Consider the following 25,077-nt stretch of genomic DNA (forward strand, 5'->3'; position numbering starts at 1 on the left):
ACATGTTGGTTGTGTTCCTTCATTAGTTTTATTATTAATTCAAACAAGATTTAATTTATGCATTTTATCGTTTCGGATACCATATTTCGGTAGAGCATGGTGATATACCTCCACAACCCAAATTGGGTGGGAACTGGTCCATGGGGGGCCAACAAGATATGACCTTATGAATATATAAGCCCCTTTGAAATCAATGTATTATTGGCATGATTCTTAGGTGCCCATTGACTGAATCCAACTAAATCTGGGTTGTGGAAGTATTTAATTATGCTCTACCGAAATACGGAATAAAATGCTGAAATGCAAAAGAAGGTTGTTTTTTTAGACATCATCACTTTGGTACTCTTTACAATACAGATCACGCGCAAAGGATGCATGCTTGCAAAAGCATGGTAAATTGTTACCCTATTTATAGAAACAGATTTAGGTATACATGTACATAAACCATGTGTCATTATTTTCATTCATACCCATAATCATTTCGGTGATCATTTTGTTGGATTAAATTTAAGATTGTTCCCACAACTGTAATTTATGCTTATGTCACACTTTTCTCCTAGTAAAACGCCCCCCTCCCCCTTAACTAAACTACAGAAAATGATGAATATTGATAAACATTACCTGCAATTATTAAAAAAATGTAAAGAATATTTCCTTTTTTTTCAAAACTAGGCATGATCAGAGGGCTATTCTTTTTTACTCTAATAGCAATCTAGTAAATACCATGACAGTGATCCAAATAATGTGCTATGCTTCTTGATATACCAGTAATTCCTTCCTGCCTATTCTGTTCTTTTGTCCCTGCAGGAGCTTACTTAGGGGGTTTCAAATAGCATGTTCACTGCTGGTGTTGGGGTAAATCAACACCAGCAAAAACACATAACTTGAAGTTAGGCCAGTCATCAGTGTCAGGAATAAAGTCACTTTGTCTTGAGGTGTCAATAAGGCGAATAGTGTCTTTTTCAATATGGTGAATAGTGTCGTCGTCCAGACCGAATCGATTGTCTAGTTCAAAGTAGCAGCATGGTCCCTGATTCAGGCTTCCAACACAAACACCAACAACGGAAAGCGTACTTGAAATCCCCCACTGGTAATTTTCATTTGGAGCAAGAGACACATTTCCTTACACCGTACCACTTCTTGACCTTTTGCTCCAGGGCTACACCTGTCCATTCCTGCATCAGAACCCTCCCCTCTGCCCGAAACCTCCTCTATGCCCTCCCCTGCCCCTACCCCCGAAGCCTCCCCGCCCACCTCTCCCTCCACGGTCCCCTCCGCCCCTCCCTCCGAATCCCCCTCTCCCCATACCGCCGCCCCTACCTCCTCTCTCGCCTCTGCCTCCTCTCCCGCCGGGGTTGTTCTTGTTGACGGGGGACTTGGGGCGCAGCCTCTCCACCTCGTCGGGGCACCCGGTCAGGTAGTCTTCGGAGCTCTTGTTGAAGTAGCCTTTGAAGGTGTCCTTGTTGAAGTTGCTGTTGGTGAGTTGAGGACCTATGGTCAGCCAGCCTGGAAGAAATATAAAAATAGGAATATATGAATGAGAATACAAATAATGAAAAACCAGGGGAATAACCCCAGAGGGGGAGGAGACAGAGAAGAGAAAGTAGGAAGGGGTGAGGGGATGGGGAGAGGTGAATTGAGAGGGATGGTTTAAAGATAAATGCCAGACGTGTTGGTTTATTTAGAATTCGTCTAATACCGATTCGTCCAATTGCCATTTCATCTACTATCATTTGGTCTATCATCAGTTCGTCTACTCACCAAATGGTCTACTTTCATTTAGTCTAATGCCATTCCGTCCAATAACCAGTTGGTCCAATAGCCATTTAGTCCATATACCATTTGGTCTTATTAAACTAAAGTGTCAATTGTGCAAAATGAATTAAAAGAAAATGGGTATTAGACCAATTGGTTATTAGACGAAATGGTAATAGACGAACTGGTGATTCAACGAAGTGATGATTGGACCAAATGGTTATTGGACCAAACGATTATTAGACGAATTGTTGATGGACGGAATGGCATTAGACTAAATGAAGGTAGACCTTGTGGTGAGTGGACGAGTTAGCAGTGGACGGATTGGAAATTTACCGAAGTGTTGACTTCAAAATAAATTTGAACAGAATCCAATTTCATGACTGCCCAGGTTTCTGTACATGTAAGTATGAATAAACAAATATGTGACAAAGGATTCTGGATGTAGGATGATTTGGTGACAATTAACATTGATTTTACAGACTTTTTCATGATATCAGCGTTTACTGCAACTACTTTCATTTAATGTTAAATATAATCCCACATTGCCTGCTTTTGTTGTAATTGTATACATTATATGTAATTACAACCCATGCAGGCTATACTAAACATTTCATATCAATCTTTTCATATAAGTCTTCTTTTGCTACCATAAGTATAAAAGACACCTACCTGGTCTGATAGTCTGGTCATTGCCAAAGATGTTCAGTCGTCTCCTCCCGAGACAGAAGTGTTCGATCAGATGGAAAATTTCTTCTGGCTTTTCGAGACTTCCGGTCTCGGGTTCTTCGGTGATGATGACGTCTAGATCAATGTTAGCATGGATGAAATCCCCGTCGGTGGACCGGCGCACTGTCCCCTTGATCCCCATAAGGCAGTGTTCCTGATAATAATAGAAAACGTGAGAGTGATAGATATGTGGAAGAATCTTGGTCTAGTGGTTCCGACTCATGCCTTGTTATGAGGGGAGCATTACATCAACACTTGTTTTCCATTAAGCTGTCGAATCTGACAACTTTTCTTTATCTTAATTGGCAGAAAGGCATGTGCAGTTCCAATAACTGTCAGATGACATATACAAAACCTTTCACAGGGTGCTAAATAACTTTTTAGAAGCAATTGCCCTGCGTGCAAGTAAGTTTTTAAATAGTTGGAATATACTTGTCTGAAAATCTATTTCACTTGCCCCAAAAAATCCTTGAAAAAAAAGTTTTACCTCTTCAAACGAAAATATTGTGGTTTTATAAACTATTAACCTTTTTTTCTCTCTTTTGACATGAACTGATGTGCCTTGTTCTTGCATTTTTTTACAAAGTGATTTTATCTTGCCCGCCATGACCAAATTTAGGGTCGATATATAATATCGATCCGAATTTTGGTAATTCTACTGTGAGAATTTTGCTTGCCCAATTCAGGCAAGTAGTTTTGGTCTTTACTTCAAAACACTTGCCCCTCTTTAACTTTTACTTGCCCCGGGCAATTGGGCAAGTAGCACACTGCTTTCATGATATGCTCTCCAATGGGTCATTTGTTCAAATTCCACCACTGTCTGATGGCCTTTGGCAAGCAATCGAGCTACACTTGCCAAGATCAACCAATGCGATAAATGGGTATGTGCTAGTTTGCAAAAGCAACTGTTAAATGTCCAGCAAATTATTCTTTATAGACCCTTGTTGAAATAAGCAAATGTTGTATGTCCAGCAAATTATTCTTTATAGACCCTTGTTGAGATATTCTCCAAGGAGTGAAGAAAGTGCATAAATTATGTGCAGGCAAAGCAGAATCCGATGATTGGATTAAAGGAGAATGAAACTCTTGGAGCAAGTTAGCTTTTGTGAAAGCAGAAAAATCAAAGAATAAGATCAACAAAAGTTTGAGTAAAATAGGACTAGAAATAGAAGAGTTATGAGCATTTGAATGTCGAGATCACTAATGCTATGGAGATCCTTCCATTGGCAATGCGACCAAGATCTATGATGTCACAGATGAACAATTCTCCCCTTTTGGACACTGAAAATATACCACAAAACATCTCTTTTTGCTCATTCTAATCATATGACAAACGATTCATCAATGATATAATGTTGTGAAACCTCTGTACTTGTCCTCTCATAAAGAGAACACCTCACCTTGTGATAGACTCTATAAAAGTGAGAATATAAGTGAAATAAGTACTAAAGTAATGAGGGAGTTGTACGTGTGTGACATCACAGATCTTGGTCGCATTGCCAATGGGAGGATCTACATGGCATTAGTGATCTCAATATTCAAATGCTCATAACTTTCTTATTATTCATTCAATCTTCCTCAAACTTTCAACAATATGTTTCTTTGATTTTTCTCTTTGATATGGATTCAGCTGGTTTCAAGGGTTTCATTCTCCTTTAAAGTATATCTGTAACTTGGAGATGTCATTCAGATTTACTAATCAGTTATAAGCACTATATTTGAATTAACGGTTATTGCTTGACAGAACTAAGAAGGAACATTTATTCTTCTAATCATATCTAGTTAATGAAAACACTCCACTTGAATGCGCCCATAAACTGTAACTATGTCTTGAGTATAGTTTTAAATTAATATCATTCTCCTAGGGATGAGTGAAATCCTTGGATAATTAATTTCCAATCTGCTCTTCTGCCTCGAAAGATGTGAAAGCCCAAGTTATCCTCCTTTCATCTATTGCTAAAAACAATGGCCCGAATTCACAAAGGTGGTTTTGAAAACCCACGGTTGAGTCCATGGATTATGCAGATTTCCAATATAAATTACGCTTAATTTAGCGCGTATCTGGCGTGTGTATAAAAAATGTCCAATGCTGATGCGCGCTTTGTCACAGTGCGCCAAATGGACGCCTGTTGCCGTGGTTATCTACGCTGTTTAATTCATGAGTCCACTTTTTTTATTCATGAGTCCACTCTTCAAACAGTGGACTCATGAATAAAATAGCATATCTAACCATGGTAACAGGCGTCAATTTGGCGCACTGTGACAATTTATACAGGAAATCTGCATAAACCATGCATTCAACCGTGGGTTTTCAAAACCACCTTTGTGAATTCGGGCCAATGGGTTTGTCCTTACTTTGGTTCGCTGTAGGATAGCACCAGGTTCCAGGCTGATGTTGCCAGGGTTCTTGCTGTTCGTCTTGATCCAACAGATATCTTCTGATCGTCTAAAGCCCCATTCTTTCAAACACTACGCAGGAGAAATTCAAGGACATTCGGTTAGAGGTCCACAGATGTCATAACATCATGATTAATCTGTGTTTGATCCTCAAATTGGCAGCTATCATAAATTTTCTTTTCAATGTCATACACAACTTACTGCATTTCATAAGTTGAGCTTTCAAGGGGAGTGAACTGTGTGTTATAAACACATAGTCTTAGAATATGCGTTTTCAGATATCTACTAATACTACAGAGAATAAATTCACCTATAATTTTATTTGTATAGAGAAACTTAACTGTTTTGAGAGGAAAAGTAATTGTTTTGCTACTTGGTAACATAATTATTGCAGAATGTTTTGAGTAATAAATTAACAGGTTATCATTCAAGTGGGTCGGCCGTACATAAAGTTAACTTCTTTTTGGCTGCTACCCTTTCAGTATAATACTTCATTTATGTCTATGTCTGATTTATTTCATGTTTGTACTATTTATATTGTTTTTATACTGAGAAAAATAAATTGAATTGAATTGAAGACTACACTAACATTATGGGTCAGAAAACTGGCCAGGTATGAGTAGTTGAGGACTCGAGATGGCGCTATTGGTTTGTATCTGCTTTAAAGGTTTGACATGTATGTATCATTAAGCAGTGTGCTAAATACCTAAAAAATCAAAATTCAAATTTTCAAAATAACAGTTTAGGAAAAAAAAAATCAATAGCTTTAGCCAGGCTTTAAGTTAACATCTCAATGGACAAAATTGAATTTGTGGGGGTCGTCATAGTCGAGTGGTTATGACTCTCGTCTTTCAATCTGAGGGACGTCGGTTCGATTCCCATCCATGGCATGTTTCCATCAGCAAGAAATTTACCCACATTGTGCTGCATTCAACCCAGGTGAGGTGAATGGGTACCCGGCAGGAAGAAATTCCTTGAATGCCAGAGCGCGTGCAGGCAGCATTGCTAAAGCTGGGGTAATAATAATAACATTATTGTAATGCGCAGCTGAGTATATACACATATCGCTGGTGGGCTGATAAAACCTCATACCTCAACGTTTAAACATTTTGATCATAGCTCAGAATTAGCTAGATTTTAGAGTTATAACATGGGTAGCAACCTTCTATTGCCTTGGAAGAGTTCTTGACAGGTACCAGGAGACTGTTTTCAGATAATATGAGACTGCCAATTTCTATATTTTTACAATACAGCCTTTTCTAAGCTCCCCTCAAATTTCTTTAATTTTGAGATACAAGGTTTTATCAGCCCATAGTGTGGTACGGTATGTCACTGACACAGCTCCCATAGGACTTTTGTGCCAAAATTGATTTTTTTGTTGTTGTTTTGGCTTCAATAGGGTCCCTTTAGACCAAAAATGATGGGGTTCAAATTTTCAGACAACTCCTTCCCTTCGTGGGGGGTCCTTTTTGGCGCCATATTGGCCTGTACAAAGCCCAATAGGATAATCCATTGTTTTCAACCTTATTTCTCACTTTTCTTCACCAATTTTATTTTTAAGTTGTCTGAGGTGTACAAGAATGAATATTTTTCAATTTTGGGGCATTTTTCGTGAAGATCGCTCCCATATGGTAAAAGTGAAAAAACATTGACATCACAACATCACCGAATATTCATTCTTGAAGCCAAAAAAAAAAAAAAAAATCAATTTTGGCAAAAAAATTATACAGGATTACACACCATACCGCACTACCACCAGCAATATATTTTGTACAAATATCATCATCGATTGTTCATCTTACCTCTCTCCCTCTTTCAAGTCCATCTGACGAACCCACCCAGAGAAAAATAAAGGACCGGAACGATGATATGGATGGTATATCTATTCTCATTATCTGTTGAAATTAATAGAGAAGCAAAACTTGGGAGTAAAGAACATGTGGGGGCGTCATGGTCTAGTGGTGGAAGACTCTCTTGTTTAAATCTGAGGGACGTAGGTTCGATTCCCAACCATAGCATGTTTTCCTTCAGCAAGAAATTTACCCGTATTGTGCTGCACTCAACCCAGGTGAGGTAAATGGGTACCGGCAGGAAGTAATTTCTCAAAAAGCTGTGTGCACCGGAATCGGTAGACTAGCTTAGCCAGGGTAATATAGGAGCTCCTTAAGCACCTAGCAAGGTGGATACGTGCGTTATCAAAATCCTATATTTATTATTATCAAAATGAAATAATGTTAGTTGTGTCAAATCCTTCCCTGGCAGCATTTTGAGTAAAGAACATGCATTGAAAGTCCCTCTTCATACCGAAGCTACTTTAATCTGTGGTGTTTATGTTCAGCAACATATATGTGCCCTTTTTAGTCCAATCAGAACCCGCAATAGAATTAATAATCAATCTTTATCTATACATTGAGAATTAGGGGCGGGAGCGTTGGCATTTTCAATATTTCACTACTTTGTCAACTGAATTAAATATCTGTGACTAAAAAGATGTGAAATCATGAAGTTCATACACAAGTAGTGTTTAACAGGTCAAATAGGTTCAGAAATGGCTAAATATCTCAGACATAAGCATTGAGTTGGATAAGTTGGTAGAACTGTTCTAAAAATCAGTTTTAGGGAGAACCAATGAGATATCTGTTCCTCTGATAAGTATTAATTGCTGTGAATAGCTCAGTGAGAAGCGGACATCATCAGTTTCCCTAGAGTTGCGTAGAAAGTGGTCATTGATCGTTTCAAATTAATGTACTAGAATGTCACCAGAGAACATAATCAAATTATCTTTTACATGGGCCTTTTCATGGGAATCAGTTTATGAGACTTTGAAATCAGTATCATGCCAATATCCAATTTCATTACAACTGCATATTTGATGGGCCTTTCACTTCTTAGGTAAACAAAAGTGATTGCAGAAAATAATTATTTCATGAGCAGAAAATAATTATTTCATGAGAACGCTTTTAAATCAAGGTTGATTACCACCATATATTATTACAGATCTAGATCTGGTACATTGAAATCAGCTCATCTTAGTGAAATCATGAAATCTTAGCTGAAAACCGCTAATTCTGATAAGCAACACAAAAAGGCATATGTGGGACAGTGTATTAATATTACTTAGAAAAATACCTGACATTTTATGGAATTCCGTGCTTATTTTGCTAATTTCTCAGCAATTACACATCTTCTTCCAGAGCCAACTGGCACATATATTTTTATTTATACATACAAACACTTAAATGGTCATTTTATCAGATTCTGTTCGAACTTATTTTGAGATCATTACCTCAACTGGGCCCAGTGGCGGACCGTGACCCGGAGGAGACAATTGATTGGAGGGGCACTGTATTGTATGTGAACAATACTGTGCCCCTCCAATGCTTTGTCTCCTCTGGGTCACGGTCCGCCACTGACTGGGCCCCATCTTACAAAGAGTTACGATAGATCCAATCAATCGTAATTCCATGTATATCCATTAGAGTCATAATATTTTCTACAGGAAATTTGCAAATGTCCTTTGTAAACGAAGGAGAACACACCAAATTGTCAAGAAATCAATGAATTTATGGATATACATTCATATCTAAAAAAATTTTTGAACAAACAAGCATTTTATATGTTGATGTTGCTGGCCATCCATAGTTGCGATTGATTAGATCAATCGCAACTCTTTGTAAGAGGGGGCCCTGGTATTTATCTTGAATACAAATGGCATATGGCTTCTCCTTGACAAATAAAAAATCCCTTACATCATCCCAGCTCCAGAACTTCTGGTTAGTGAGCACTCCGGGTCGATGCCTGTACTCCTCCAGCGGTGGGGCCACGTGGATGCAGTCAAAGACGTTGTCCAACTCGGAGAGCTCAAAGTTCTCCAAGTCACACTGCAAGTACCTGGTTGAGAAATACAAATATATGTTTGAGGGGACGAACTTGCAGAAATAGCATGAATTCTAAACTAGGTTCCAAAAGAAACGTATCAAACCTCAGAAGCGCACTACACAAATTTCACTCAGTCAAAATGAACAAAATTTTGACACAGGCTCAGCTTCAATAGTCTTTAATAAGCACATGTCAATAATTAAGAGATTTAGCGCAAATATTCACTACTGAATGATACGCGCTGTATAAGCTAAAACAGCAACAACAACAGATTGGTTTAATAACAAAGAGGCTGTAGCCCGTCAAATCAATTGGTTCCGGAATCCAAAGTCACAAAATGGCAAAAGAAAGACAAATGAAATGAGATTGGATTAAACCAAATGGTCATTCTTTGATTGACTGCTATTGAGTCCATTCATGCATTATGCTTCTTTGACCTCAATAGGTGTGTCTAAAATGTTAATGTTAACTGCCTGTAACTTCTTAGTTATTGAGGCAATCAATTAAACATGCCGATGGTCATACTGTGAACTTTGATAAACTGGTAAGTTTGTTTAATCCAATCTCATTTTCACGGGTCTTTCTTTTGCCATTTTGTGACTTTGGATTCCAGAACCAATTGATTTGAGGGGCTACAGCCTCTTTGTGATTAAACCAATATCTTAATTATTGACATGAGCTTAGCATAGTATATTGAAGCTAGCCTGTGTCAAAATTTTGTTCATTTTGACTGCGTGGAATTTGTGCAGTGCACTTGTGAAGTTTGATAAGTTTCTTTTGGAACCCAGTTTAAATAAGAATATAAGAGTTAAAATTTTATGTGGCTGCTATAAAAACATGAACCCTTGTTAGAAGGCACCTGGGCCGGAACTCAATTCAATTTTTAAACCAGAAGTACTTTACTCAGTATTCTGCTCAATTAAAATGCTTTAGCCATTTCTGCTGCACACAGATGGTTACACTGCATATAATTTGGCTTAGACTCTTTATGGCATTACAATGGTTACTAGAAAGTATTTTGCTCAAAGTTGGCTTGATAAAGTGAAATATTTAGAAGTGATCTGAATACGATTATAAGCATTTTACTTAGCCGAGTAAAACTCTTTAAGAAAATCACTTAGTCAATCAATACTTTGAGTTGAATACTGGCCCAGGGCCCCTTTGAAGGAGACACTGATAATGAAGTTTAATGCTGTATATCATAATGTCAACTTGGTTGCAAAATCACTGAAAAAAAAAATCAGTTCATGAAGTACATGCCAGGGAGGGGAGGGGGAGGGGCACTGACATTATAAGATGGACACCATGTAATTGTTTCATGACCAGGCAATGTACATGTATGCATGTACAGTGAAATGGTCATCAAAACAGCCCAAATCTGGAAAAGAGGGTATAAATTTGGGGTCCGATCGTGAAAATGAAACATTTGAGGCATTGTTGTATTTTGGGTAGGTAAAACATGACAAAATGTCTGTTTAGGGTACTCTGAGTTAAAGGATGATCCTTTTTTTTGTTTTAATAATTTGTGTGTCCTTGTAACAGCATGTATTCAACTTGTAATGACAACCCACTCTCACTCCCCCCACACAGTAGTACATGTATGCAGCCCTGCCAACCTCTGGGAATGAAAAACTGTATTCTGTGATACAAAAAACTGTATTTTCCCCCAAAAAAGTGTATTTCATAATAAAATGCTTGGCGCACTCGCCCATCACGGCGCTCAAGCTGCATGCAAGCTAAAATGCGCACTGCTCTTGCAGATGAAAAAAAAACCCATTGAAACTTGTGTATATCTCACCCTGGTTTTTACAAAATGATTGAAAAAAAAAACAAGTTACCTGAAATTACATTGATCTAATAACCATATTTGTGTATGTTTTATGAAATAGAGACATATAGAGATGATTTTTCGATTTTTTTTTTTAAAATAAAAAAAACGCATTTTTAAAAGAAAAAACGTACTGCCGTATTTTGGTTGCAAAAACGTACTAAATACGGCTAAAACGTACTGGTTGGCAGGTCTGTGTATGTTACTTACATGGGGGGAATGTTAGTCTTTGCTATCAGTTCATCTTTGAGTCGGATCAGCTCTTTCAACTTAGGGTACTCCTCAAATCGATCAGCAAGGCCTAGAAGAAAAAAAAAATAACATGGATTTACATCTTTCTAAAGGCCCGTCACATCCTTCTGTGCAAGCCTCGTGGGTGACGTGCGAGGAACTAACTTTGCTACCTGCAGGTCGCCCGCATTGACAGTATTTCGCACACATCTCACAAGCACTTGCTTGCAGAAGCACACGCCAGTCTGATTTGCGCGCAGAAAAGTTTTGAACATGCTCAAAACTTTGTTGCGGGCTTGCACGGAAGGATGTGACAGGGCCTTTTGATTTCAGTTTCATTAAAAGACTTAATAAGAATTTGGCAACAACTGCACAAAAAAAAAAGAAAGAGAGGGTACACTGTGGTATTTCAGAAAAGATTTGTCTTTATACAATCATTTCCGTTTGCGCATGGCATTATTATTGTGAGAGAATTACAACTTTTCACTACACTACAACACTACTACACTACAAATAGAACGCATCCAAGAATGAATCGACAATGGTACGCCAATCAACTATAGTACTTTTCATGTGAATTAGAAAACAGAGAGAGAGATATCAGTTGAGGAAGGTCCTACATAAAGGGAGTCAGCTGTAACAGACTACCAGTACATACTTTAAGGAGTTGCTAAGATATTTATCATTATCATCTATATAGAGTGTTATAGTGATACATTAAAAACGCAAATTTTGGTCTGCATCAATTGCCCATTCAATACCAGAGCGTATCCCTAAAAGGACCAAAATCCGACGAATACCCCGTAGGCTCCGGTACAAAACTTGCCGTTGAATATGAGACCATATTCGAGAGTCTAGTGCGCATACGTGAATGCGTGAAATATACAATGCGTACAACAAAGAAAGCAATGAGATGCGCAGCATAGAGCACAATGACACTCAATGTCATAATGAACTACATGTTAGTCACATGCAACCAAATTTGATCTTATGAAGTGATGATGCCATATGTGATTAGTAATTTAACTTGTTCAATCAAATTTCTCCCTCTTTTTTTTGGGGGGTGGGGGGGTGGGATAGATGATAATAATTATATTGGATAGCGTTATTTCATCGAATACCAGAAATATTCCACTTGTTATTAGGGCCAATATTCCACTCATCTGCAATTCATGTAATATTTGCCCAAACTCTTTGAATATTTCTGGTATCCCATTCTGAGCCATCCAATATAATATAATTACTTTGTCTGCTTGATTTTTGGTGTGTATCCCCCCTCAAAAAAAAAATAGATATGTCCTTGAATTATGCAAGTTCTGAATCCAAAATATTCTATTCTTCTGTAGCATTGGAGAGGCCAGAGTTCAAACTTACCAACATCTCTGATGAAATTCTGCGGCCGTTGTCCGGTATCCACGAAATGCTGACAGTAGTCATTATGAGGGTTTGCACTTTGAGTACCCTATTAAACAATTATAATTAAAAACAGATTAATATATTTTTTAATTTCATATGGAAAAGAAAACAAGAAAAATAAAATCTTGACAACTATACATACCAAATAGAAATAAATAATCCCCCTATTATTTATTCAGCACTTTAAACATAATACACATAAACACTGTACAAATAATTATCAAAATTTATCCGATTCAATCATGATCCCCAACACAAGAAGCGCATGAATTTATCCACTCCCTGAGGAGTATTCCAGCCTGTAGCAATGTGAGATGTAAAACAGCATCGACTTTACCATAATGCAGTGTGCTGCACTCGACCCAGGTGAGGTAAATGGGTACCGGCAGGAAGCAATTCCTCAAAAAGCTGTGTGCACCGAACAGGTAGCCTAGCTTAGCCGGGTAATAATAGCAGGGCCCGCTGGGAGAACAGTTTTCGGAACTGAAGTGGCTACCCTGGGTAAATATACCTTTATCATTATTATTACTATTATTATTATTATTATAATAATGACAATGAAAGTAATACCTGGAAGGAAAGAGATAAGTAGGTCACTAGAAGTCTTTATCAAAGGGAAGCTCGATATTATAATAATAATAATATTCCGCATTTATATAGCGCTTAATACATCGGAACGACGTCTCTAAGCGCTTTACAGACATATTATTACCCCGGTCATCGGATCCTTGCATGCCCGCATACAATGTATGCACCTTCTCCACTCCCTGGGGAGCATTCCAACAAAAATTCCAAGACTCAATTGCTAGGCATACTACATATAGGCTTTCACATCCTACCGGGTACCCATTTAACACCTGGGTGGAGAGTGGCAAAGTGTGGATTAACGCCTTGCCAAAGGACGCTAGGCCATGGTGGGATTCGAACACACGACCCTCTGATTACAAGGGGAGAGTCGGAACCGCTACACCACGACGCTTCCATACTATATTCCATATTACAAATAAGTTTGATTTTGATTTATCCATATCACCATCTGCATTAACTTACTCATACTCCTGAAGATGACAAGAACACACCTGTTGAAACATCGAGTTCGGGTGGTTCTTTTCAGGACCAACATTTGCCCAAGAAAGATACATGGTGTACTGTAAAACCTACTACACTATTCTTCTTCGCCATGGAAACCTTCAGAAGTTACATTACCGCATGAATGCATACTTGAACCAACTTGTCAATGAAACTCCAAATCACTTGTTTCACGCCAACTTATAAGTGCACACCACCTCCACTCACTGGGGAGCATTCCTACTATTCTGTACATGTGTCTCTTTAACCCGCTTTCCAATTTATCACCTCATCACTTGTTTCATGCCAACACGCGAGTGTAAATCATGTCTACTCCCTGGGGATCATTCCTAATATTTTGCATACATGTATGCATAACTTCAACCATTTTAACACTGTAACTGCTTCTGACCCGTTTTAAACCAACATATGAGCCTACCCACATCCACTCCCTGGGGAGCATTCCTAATATTCTGCATACATGTATGTATTACTTCAACCATCTTGACAATGTAACTCCTTATCACTAAAGTGTACACCCCCTCCATTCCCTGAGGGGCATTCCTACTATTCTGTATATGTGTCTCTTCAACTTGCTTTCCAATCTATCCCCTAAGCACTTGTTTCACGCCAACACAAAAGTGTAGATCACCTCCACTCCCTGGGGCGTTCCGAATATTCTGCATACATGTATGCATTACTTCAACCATTTTGACAATGTAACTGCTTCTGACTCATTTCAAGCCAACACGAAAGTGTACATCACCTTCACTCCCTGGGGAGCATTCCCATTATTCTGTACTGTTAATATGTGTTACCTTTAGAAAAGTGGAAGAGTCTTTGTAAACTTCATCTCGAAGAACCTTCTCTCCAGCTTCCTCTCCATCCTGAAAAAAAAAAGAAATGAAGAAATCTAAATAAAAAGGTAAAAAAGAATGAAATTCAGATTTTCACCCCCCCCCTTCCAAAAGGAATATACAGACAGACAGATTTTAAAATGGACACAGACAAAGAGAAATAACAAGATAAAGTAATTAAAAAAGAGAACTACAAAACCTGATACTTAGAAAGCTTTATAATAATAATAATGTCATATTTTACCCAGGGTAGCCACTTAAAGTTCTGAAAACTGTTTTACCAGCGGGCCCTGCTTAACATGATAAAGTTATTATTAGTCATTACCCCGGCTTTAGCACTTTGTAGATAAAACTTTTTAGATTTCTTAGTAAAAATTTATTATACAGATGCTCACAGGCATCGTATTACAGACCTCACAAACATATAAATTCAATCTTGAGCAACATCAAGTCACACTTATATCTTAGTGGAAACACCCCCCCCCCCAGTTCTTACCTCAGTTGATTTTCTCCTGTCCAAACTCGAAGAAGGAGTTTCACCCTCGCCTATCGCCCTTCTTTTGATTGGTGGTGGTGCAGACCCACCAACCCTGTCAGAGCTAGAATAAGACAAAGAAATTCATTTTGGGTCATTAAAGATAAACGCCTTGTCAAATTGCTCCTTGCAAGCCTTGTGGGTGAGTTGCGGGTGATTGCCCGGTACAAAGTTTTGAGCTTGTTCAAAACTTTTCTGCGTGCAAATCAGACTTGCGTGCGCTTCTGTGGGCAACTGCGTGTGAGATACGTGCGAGCTACTGTCGATACGGGCGACCTGCGGGTAGCAAAACCAGTCACCTGCAAGTCATACGTGAGGCTTGTACGGAACGATGTGACAGGGCTTTAAAAACATTAAGTGCTGGTTGTGAACTAGAATAATTGAGGAATCTTTCTCACAGTGATTGAGGATGGCTAAATGCACCTTCCCGAAGGTCACATGCACTGCACATAGATAAGCATGGATGGGACAACACCTTAATTGTTGACCTGATACTTTCATCAGTAGTTTGTAATATTTTTGATGTGAGGGAACTGGAAGAGCAATCATTTGCAGTAGACCATTCCTCATAATATACAGTACTTCCAAAACATCATGATTAATATTGCCAGCTGACAATGCTTACTTTAATTTTTACCACAAATGCTGGTTATCTTTAATAAAGAAATTTTCTCACCAGCACCAGAACTACAGGGATCATGTTCACAAAGACCCTATAGTGGAGCCTATTCTTTGTTTTCCTTACTACATATGTAGTAGGCAATAGTTTTTACAGTATAGTAAATTTTAATGAAACTGACCACTATTTTATGCATCAAATGTCTATAAACAGCATATTTTCTGGGTTTTTTTCTCAAATAAACTTTCTCATACATGTAAGCAGGGTTACATGTACTGGAGCAAATCTGTCCATCAGTGGTGGAACTAGGAGGGGGGGGCTGGGCTCCCTAAAAATAATATAAAAACATGAGGGACTAAACCAGAGCCGCGCAAGCAAAACAGTGGCTGATCTACGGAGGGGGGGGGGTAGGACACATTACGTCGCAGTTCATCGTCATTGGGTCAAAACAACTTGTCAAACCCCCCCTCTCTTAGCAAAAAGCTAGATCGGCCACTGGTCCATATAGATCATTTGTCTGTAAAGACTGTTCTTGTCTCTGGTGGGCAAAAAAATGGGCAATCTTTGATGGAAAAAAAAACTTACACTGAACTTGCCGAGGCCTGTACAATCTTCTGATGATCTTCTTTGCTGTTTAGCACGGAGGATAGGTTGTCTGCATCTTTGGCACCAAGCTAATGATAAATGAGTGGAAAATGTTCAAAAGTAACAGGCCATTTAATGTACTTCGCTCTCAAACAACTCTTCACAAAAGAACTTTCCCTTTTTTTTCCTTTTCAATCAGATAGGTAGGCCTACTGAATTTACTGATAAGATGTTACACGATCTTGCCTGATATACCAATCAAAAATAATATTCGACTTAAAATAAGGAATCGCTGCACAGACCAGGGCCCTGTCTTGCAAAGAGTTACGAATGATCTGATCATCTTAAAGTATATGGAAATCTAACAATGTTATAATTTTTTCTCCAGGAAATTTGCATGATTTCCTTTGTAAACAAGGAGAAGGAGACTACATTTTCAAGAATACAATGAATATATGATTTTATGTCACATCTAGAGTATATTTTGAACAAACATGTATAAAAATTTTGACGCTGCTGGCTTTCCATAGTTTTTTCCTTAATTAAGGTCTCGTGAAACTTTTAAAGTACACACACGAAGAAAATTCACGAAAGTGATGATTACAGACAAATTATATAAGGATGGAAAGGTCTTGTCTTTTTATACACAAATATGTCACTAAAAAGTCTTATAGATGACGTTGGAAATGCAAGAAATGAAATTATTAGAGACCCTTCTCAGCCCCCAGACCGACAGTTCACGCAGTGAAAACAGTCGAGAATAATGACGTCACACAATCGTCGAGCTCATCATCCCTCTGTGCATAATACACTGAATCACCTTACTGACCTGTTCAATATCTTCAGAATTTACCGTTTTCTTCATGTATTGTGATATCCGATTTCTGTTTTCGACAACTTCAGACCAAAAGTGAACCAGAACTGTGTTACTTTGCCCGTTTTTATTGAACTGGGAACTGTAAAGACCGATTTGTCCACTGGACAGGCGTCGTGGGTTGTGTTGCTCCAGTCAGTCAGTCAGTGAGTCAGTGTTTATTGAAAAACTCAAAGCTGTAGCTGCCCATTCACTGCTTGCCGCTGGGGCTCTGCAAGGGCAGTCGATGCTGCACATTACGCTGTTTGATCCATCCACAAAAGGCGTCATACCTTAAACTAAAGTCAAGGTAAGCATGTTTGGAAATTGTACTTGTATGGTCTGGCATCTGACTGACGATGCATTCAGGTCAGATGACAAATACAGATCTAATAATACCGGTAATATTAGAATCATGCATTATTTCAAGCTGTACTAGTTGACTACGTAGGCCCTAAAGTCTTTTTTAAAAAGGTTTTTGCAGCAGGTTTTTTCTTCAGTCAGATTTCTAAATAAACTGGCCAGGCAATGGCTTGGTTATACTGAAAAATCTGCGGTTTCGTTTCAGAGGAATGTTTAATTAAGCTTTTTTTTCTACTCGGAATTAAGGATGTCATGATTCATGAAGCCAGACAAAATTTCAGCAGTGGTTACCCTGATTCCCTGATTAGTATACTACTACTAACCTCGCAATACGTGTGAGTGCCCTGATTCCTGACCGAAATTAGAGTCTGGTGTTTCTTTCAAAAATGAAGATAAATGCACTCTTTGTTAAGACCCGGAGAGCACGGCTCAAGTGATGTTCGTGTAGGCTCCACTTCACTACCGCTACACTACGCTACACCTATACCCGGGTAGCGTACATGTAATGTAGCGATAGTGAAGTGGAGTGGAGCCTACACGAACATCACTTGAGGTAGAGCACTGGTGCTCCGAGTAGAACTTTTCAGTCTAAACCCACTATTATTTATCGTCGACCAGGAATTACATGCCACTGCGCCGGCTTATTCCTGTATCAGATGATGATGACAATCTGTGCACCAAAACTAGAATATAAACTGATTAAAGTCAAACTAAAAATGTCTGGTAGGCTTCCTACTAGTGTACGTACATACTTCCTAAAATAGCCTGTAGTACATTTATTAACCAGTTTGTTCAAAAATATTGTGGCTGTTGAAGACAGTATTTCTTGTAGTCCTTAATCATCAATAAATAAAATTCATACTTTGATTATTTAGACTATTTCTTTTTTTCTCTCTCTCTCTCTCTTCTACATACAGATCTGCACACTTGCTGACTCTGGTCTCTGCTTACTACTTCAATCTGGGAGATTCTGATATGGACATGTAGCCATTTTTTCTTCACTCTGCTTTCCTGGAGCTACGGTTTGCAAGTTATGGACTGATAATAATCTTAATTGATCTTGGAAACAACAATTTAGAGCAGTTTTGGAGAGGACTATAACATTGAATTGTACAGGAATACAGCTTGTCAAAAATAGGAACACAATTTAAAACGAAAGAACAATTGTAATGTAACTAGGGCATTTTGTGAGAAATTTTCTACTCAATCACACGTCCCAAATCAAGGGTAAGTCCTTTGATTAAACACAAACATGTAGTTGAATTGCACGTGCAACTCGACCTTATTACACTTGAATTTGAATTTGAGACTAACGCTTTGAACATAAGTTTCTTGCAAAGCCCCAAAGTTATACTTTGTTAGCAACTCTGTATCAGTTATATACCATGCTGATTGCTGAAAGTTAAGTGTCGTGTATATATCGTCAGAATTTTTTTCTCGAAAGGTATAATATATTTGTCCTTTTAAATGATATTGGAATATGGGTATGCCTGTTATTGTTTTCCACAATATTCATTGCATGTATGAACAAAAGTGAAATATTTATTGTGAAGCACTGTGAATGTTGTTTGCAGTTGTGTGATGGTGCATCATGTTTGTTATAAGACTGTAAGCCTGGTGGATGTGATCGAGGAAGTGGCCTGGATGAAAGGAAAGTGAACATGTGTCCAATTACTGGTTTGCACATTTTAAGACAATTTTGTTTCTGGATAAATATTGCTATGTATTCCATGTGAAGAGTAAAGGAGAAGTCCACCCAACCAAAAATTCATTTGATTACAAAAAAAAAATATTCAGAAAATTTCATAAAAACTGATTCAAATTAAATAATAAAAAATAAAATGCTTAACAAAATTTGAAATGAATAAGATGTGACATAATCAACTCTAATGTGCATGTCATTGTTTTGTGTTTATAACTGTTTTGAGTAAAAAAACAAGGGAAATTACTCTATTCAAATAATTTTTACTTGATGTGGACTTGACATTTAACTCATCCTCTACCCCTCCCATCCCTGCCCAAATAAGTGCAGAATCTAATCAAGAACTTGAAAATCAAAAGCAGCAATTAAGTACGATTTAATAAATGCAGGTCTGAATAGAATCTCACATGAAAATAAAAAGAGAAAAAAAGAGCTGGGTAGGAATGGGGAAGGAATAAAATGATTTTACAAAAAATCCCCGAACAAAAAAATATCACGAGTTTCGAACCAGGGTCCTCGTACTCATCAAAATAACGTTTTACCGGTTTGGCCACAGACCGCTTCTTACTCGCACTGGGGCTTTTAAGGATATATGAAACAAAGTCCGTTCGCCACTGTTGCCTCATAATGCTTCGGCAATTCAACTGCAATTCCAATCATTTCGTGATGGATATTACCGTGTTTTTTGTGGTTCCTGACTTTGCTACGTAATGAAATTTCATAATTTTTGTTCAGGCGTGAAGAAGAATGTCTATGCTTTATATTGATTATAATATTAATGTGACGCAAGTGTGATTTCTAAGTGAAAATGTGCTTTGTTTATTCACATATATTTCTTGAAAAAAAAAATCATTTTTTCTAAGCTAAATATCGGTTACCAAAATACGTTAAATGTGCATTTTATTTCATTGTTCAGTAAATTCAAACTTTTATCTATATAACAAGACCAATCTTATGAGGAATAAACAATTCTAAGAGCAAAAAACGCTGATTGGAAAGGTCGTTTTCAATGGGCTGCTGTCAGCTCAGCTGCTCACCGCTCATTGTGTGACGTCACTCAGCTGGAGCTCGCAAGAGGACCGGTGGAAGGCAGAAATATGGCATGAAAATAAATCATTTTTGAGAGCCGATTTCTGCAAACTCTAATCACTATTTCAAAAAGTGAAGTTAGATATATGATAAGTAATCCTTCCCCTTTACAATGATGACCACAAAAATTAATTATAAAATAGTTTTGATTCTTCGGGTGTGTACTTTGATAGTAGAGGCGCATGGCCAATATGGGAGACTGTCACCATCATCATGATCTTGTTCTCTTTGTTATTAGCTTAGCTACGAGTAGACCAAAAGCTTCGGTCTCTGTTATGTTGGTTGTTCAGCTGAACTCCGTTGGCTTCACTCACCAAATACAGAGACCGAAGTTCTAGCGCGATCTGTACAGGGGACTCAATGGCCATATGTTTATGTGCATTAAGTTCGGATAAAACAGGGCAGTGAAGTTGCGCAACAGCCGAGGTAAGTCACTGTTTTTGTTCCTTTTAACTTGATTTTCCCCGTTTTTGGGGCAATTAATGCCAAGAGGGAATATTAATTTGCATTTCGGTTGGATTAATTTTCAAAAGTTTGATTCATTAAAGACAAAAATTGAAGAGCCCCGACATGGGGATTTTGCATTGTAAGTCCCCTAATGGTGGCTGCACGATAGCGAGCCGTCTGTGTACGAGGAGAAATTTAAAAAATAAAAAAATGTTAAAAAACTCCTCGAAACAGACGGCTGCCAGCTGTCTAAGCTACGAGACGCATATAGAGGGCGGCAACATCATGCCGTAAACATCGGTAAGTTTTCTCCCATCTTCTCATTATACATTTTTTGGTTTTTGAATGAATATTTGTTCAAAAATAAAATTGATAATGTATGATGGGGTGACCTAAAGCTACGCACCTTGTTTACAAATGATAAAAACTATGCCAATTTAAATATTTGGACAAATTATTTTTTGCTAATAATTTGTGGTTTATTAATTATATTCTAAAGTCTTTAACTTTTTAAGATCCTTACCCATGATGTTGCCGCCCTCTATATGCGTCTCGTAGCTAAGCTAATAACAAAGAGAACAAGATCATGATGATGGTGACAGTCTCCCATTATTGGCCATGCGCCTCTAGTCTCTGCTATTAAAAGTTTCACGAGACCTTAAGTAGGGCTCGACATTGCCATTGGCCACTCACACGTACCGGTATTGCGAGGTTAGTATTACTATTACTACCTCGCACCACGAACCTCGTTTGGCAGTGGATTTCTAACTAGTGGGTCGCGCGTGCTGGGATCTCACTTCTTGGGTCCACAACACACGACTTCTATGGCTTGATTTTTCTGTGCGCGGCGGCATGTAATGAACCCTTGGCCTGGGTGGACATTGGCTGCATTTCGGCGACGAGCGACGTAGACAACGGCTTGAATTTGCATTGCCCCACGCGTAAAGATCCGTGTTTCCTTTTTCTGTAACTTGTATTAAGTTAGAATGTTGTGTGTAAATTGACGTGGTAACACCGACTATATAAACAAATTTAGACTCACCTGCTGGGCAAGGATTTTTCTCCGCTGGGAGGACCGCGCTCTTATTGACTTCAGCCTTTCAGACATTCTCACTTTTAAAAGGAGTTTTGTATCGAGGAAAAAAACTTAGTTTGACGCTGGATGTTCCTTAGGATGGTGTCGCTGAGACACCAATATAGCAACAACAAAAAAGAAAAAAAAAGACAAGTCTTAGGATTGTTTGCAGTTTGGTTCTTGCCGTGCATGGTTTCTTAATTTCCTCTTATATTTCTACTTTCCAATTTCCACTCTAATTTTCCTTATATTTTCTTATTTATTTCTGACCGCCTTTTATTTCCTTTCCCGCTTGTCTTCTTCGTTCACTCACCAGTGGCGTAACAGGCGGGGGGGGGGGGGGGCAAGCTGCCCCCTCTGGCGGATTTCACCGGGAAAATAACAAAATGGGAAAAAGAAAAAAAAAAGAGAAAGAGAGAAGGGGAAAGAAAGAAAGAAAGAAATGAAGAAAAGAGGAAAAAGGAAAAGGGGAAGGCACAGGGGGCATTTGCCCCCAGTGAGTTGCACCCCCCCCCCCGAATTTTGAAAAAAAAATGTATAGTAAATGTTGTCATAAGCATCCTACTAAAGCTGCTAAGTGCTCCAAAACAGCTTTTTCGTTCTTTAGATTTGGAAAAATCTTCATAATTTTCATAAATGAAAAATGTTCAGCTCGCGCTACGCGCTCGCATCAATTTTATTGTTGGATTAAATAGCCATCCAGCCCATGATTGCAAAAAGTGCTTAGAACGTCCAGTTATCATCTCAGGATGTCAAAAATTTTCAGCTCGAGCTTCGCGCGCTCGCATTATTTATTTGGTGAGATATCATCTTCATGATTGACCCAATGCAAACAGCTAGTCCTTAACAGGTCCCTTTTCAAGTCAGTAGGGTCTACATAAAAAAAAATCAGCTCGTGCTTCTCGCTCGATTTTGAGAAATAGGCAAACCATTTGTGTGTTGCCCCCCCAAAAAATGCTATTTTGCCCCCCTCCCCCGGTTAACAATCCTGGTGCCGCCATTGCCCCGGACCCGATCCGCATATCACTGGCCCCCAAAAGCTCTACAACCGAGAACCAAAAAAAAAAGAAAAGATGAAAAAAAAGGAAAGGAAGATGTAAAATATATATTTTTTTAATACCATGTCAAAATCAATCTCAAAATTAGATTCTTATGAAAAGGTGACTTTTTTTCTCGCTCGCTTCGCTCGGTAATAAACAGTTCTGGAAATATATCAAAACCAGGCGCAAAGACAACGTAGGGATCCAGAGCCTTAAGAAGGGAAACGAAATCATCACTGATGACCAAGGGAAAGCAGACGCACTGGCCGAACAGTTCCAGAGCGTCTTCTCAAGAGACGAAACCCAAATCCCCAACCTTCCAACAAGAATATAACATCCCTGATATGCCAGATATCAACATCACGGTTAGTGGCATCATCAAGCTATTGAACAAGTTAGATGTCTCAAACCCGGGGGGGGGGGGGCACTCGACCAAAAAAGTGGTAGGGGTGTGCCGCGGGCGAGACAAAAAACGGGGGCCTTGGAGCGGGCTAATTGTAAAAAGGAGGGTCCTCGGAACGGGCTTCGGAACTACAAATGTTTGTGAAAACGGGGGTCCTTGGAACGGATCGCCAGCGTGTGATGAGTGCGCATGCATCCCTATGGAACGGGCATGCGTGCATGATACAGCTAGCGCGGCCTCCGCCGGGTGCGCTCGCGCAGAAGCGGCGATGGTCGGACAGCGCTCTGCGGCCGCTTTTCACCAAAATTGCAGCTCCTTGTAGCAGATCAATGCGACCGGAACGGCGTAACGAAAAATATGCGAAGCTTTGGAGCGGATTTCTCTATTCTTTTTTCTCGATAAGAAGAAAATGCTATGCTTTGGAGCGGCTTTCTTTGTTCTTTTTCTCAATAAGACAAAAATGCTATGCCTTGGAACGGAAATTTGAGTGTAAAAATGGGGGTCCCCTCCGCGGCACATACCCACTATGCATTATATATTGAGTGCCCCCCCCCCCCGGGGTCTCAAAGGCCGCAGGACCAGATAGCATACCAAACCGTGTTCTTAAACTTACAGCTGAAGAAATAGCCCCAGTCCTGCAATTCATATTTAAACAGTCATATGACCAAGGGATCCTTCCTGAGGATTGGCGTAAAGCGAACATCGCTGCTATTTACAAGAAGGGTCCTAAAAATGAACCAGCTAATTATCGCCCTATATCGTTGACCAGTGTATGCTGCAAACTTATGGAACATATAGTTGACAGCCATCTAATGACACACCTTACTACAAACTCAATCCTTTCTGACTACCAGCATGCTTTCAGACGGGGTAGATCATGTGACACATTATTAGTTGCCACAATCCATGATCTTGCTACTCATCACAACAACAAGGAGACATGTGACATCGCAATACTCGACTTCAGCAAAGCATTCGATGTCGTCCCCCACAAGAAATTGTTGCAGAAACTTCACTTGTATGGCATCCGTAGCAAGACCCTTGAGTGGATAAGATCCTTCCTGACCCAGAGATATCAAAGAACAGTAGTGAATGGTAAAACATCAAACTGGTTACCAGTCCTAAGCGGTATTCCACAGGGAACAGTCCTCGGGCCCCACCTCTTCATTTTGTACATAAACCATCTCTCAGAAGCAGTTCACAGCACGGCAAGACTGTTCGCAGATGACTGCATACTCTACCGAGCAATATCCAACCCCTCCGATGAGGATCTCCAGAAAGCGAGTACCAGGACATACCAATTACTCACTCCTTGGTCAACAACTTCAGGAAGTAAATAGCCATCAATACCTAGGAATACATAATTATAGAAAACAACCTAAAATGGGATAAGCAGTCACAACAGGCATCCGCCAAAGGTACGAGGGCTTTAAACTTCATCAGAAGGAACTTCTATCACTGCTCTAAAACAGTGAAAGAACGTCTATACCACACACTTGTTAGACCCCACCTGGAATATGCTTCGATAGCATGGCACCCAGGCACAATCAAGAACACCAAATTGCTGGAAATGGTTCAGAGACGAGCCGCCCGATTCGTCACAGGGAACTACACACGGGGATCCAGCGTTACAAACATAATGACAACACTTGGCTGGATGTCTCTCGAAGAAAGGAGGCGAAATCACCGAATCATCAACTTATATAAGATCATCCATGGAGAAACTCAACTTGACTTAAATAAATATGCCACAAGAAAAATAACAAGATTAAGAAGATCCCATGATGAACTGTATGACGTCTGAACAGACGTCACTTCAAAGTTCATCACAACTACCCAACTGGCTAATTACTTCTTCCCTGAAGCAATCTCCCACTGGAATAGTCTCACATCCGATACGGTATCCTCCAACAGCACTGATATACTTAAAGTAAAACTAAACATGCAAATCATGCAACAAAACAAAACAGAGTAACAGTACTCCCACTCTCGTCAGCCCTGAGTTACCCTTCCTGGTGGAGGACTTCAGGGAATAGAACTGCAAGGTACAAGGTACAAGCTCGGGACTTATATTAAGCAATTTTTTGCTGCGTGCGCCATACTGTGCCTCCCTTTTTTTGTACTTGTCACGCAATGAGCTTAGCTCTATGGCAATGCTCGGGGCCACAATCATAAAAAAATCTTGTTCATACCATGATGTGGTATG

General features: G+C 39.1%; 1 protein-coding gene across 1 annotated transcript; it reads right to left on the reverse strand.

Annotated features, from left to right (window-relative positions):
- Positions 1-9: 9 nt before the first annotated feature.
- On the reverse strand, positions 10-21,540 carry LOC129281960 (N6-adenosine-methyltransferase non-catalytic subunit-like). Its single transcript, XM_064113552.1, has 11 exons — positions 21,396-21,540; positions 15,900-15,988; positions 14,657-14,759; positions 14,122-14,190; positions 12,194-12,281; positions 10,799-10,889; positions 8,631-8,772; positions 6,684-6,776; positions 4,840-4,953; positions 2,428-2,638; positions 10-1,506 (listed from the first exon to the last, which is right to left on the reverse strand). The coding sequence occupies exons 1-11, from the start codon at positions 21,459-21,461 to the stop codon at positions 1,181-1,183; spliced, it is 1,392 nt and encodes a 463-aa protein (XP_063969622.1). The 5' UTR covers positions 21,462-21,540; the 3' UTR covers positions 10-1,180.
- Positions 21,541-25,077: the final 3,537 nt, after the last annotated feature.

The sequence above is a fragment of the Lytechinus pictus genome, chromosome 18 (assembly GCF_037042905.1).
Source record: "Lytechinus pictus isolate F3 Inbred chromosome 18, Lp3.0, whole genome shotgun sequence".
NCBI classification, from domain to species: domain Eukaryota; kingdom Metazoa; phylum Echinodermata; class Echinoidea; order Temnopleuroida; family Toxopneustidae; genus Lytechinus; species Lytechinus pictus.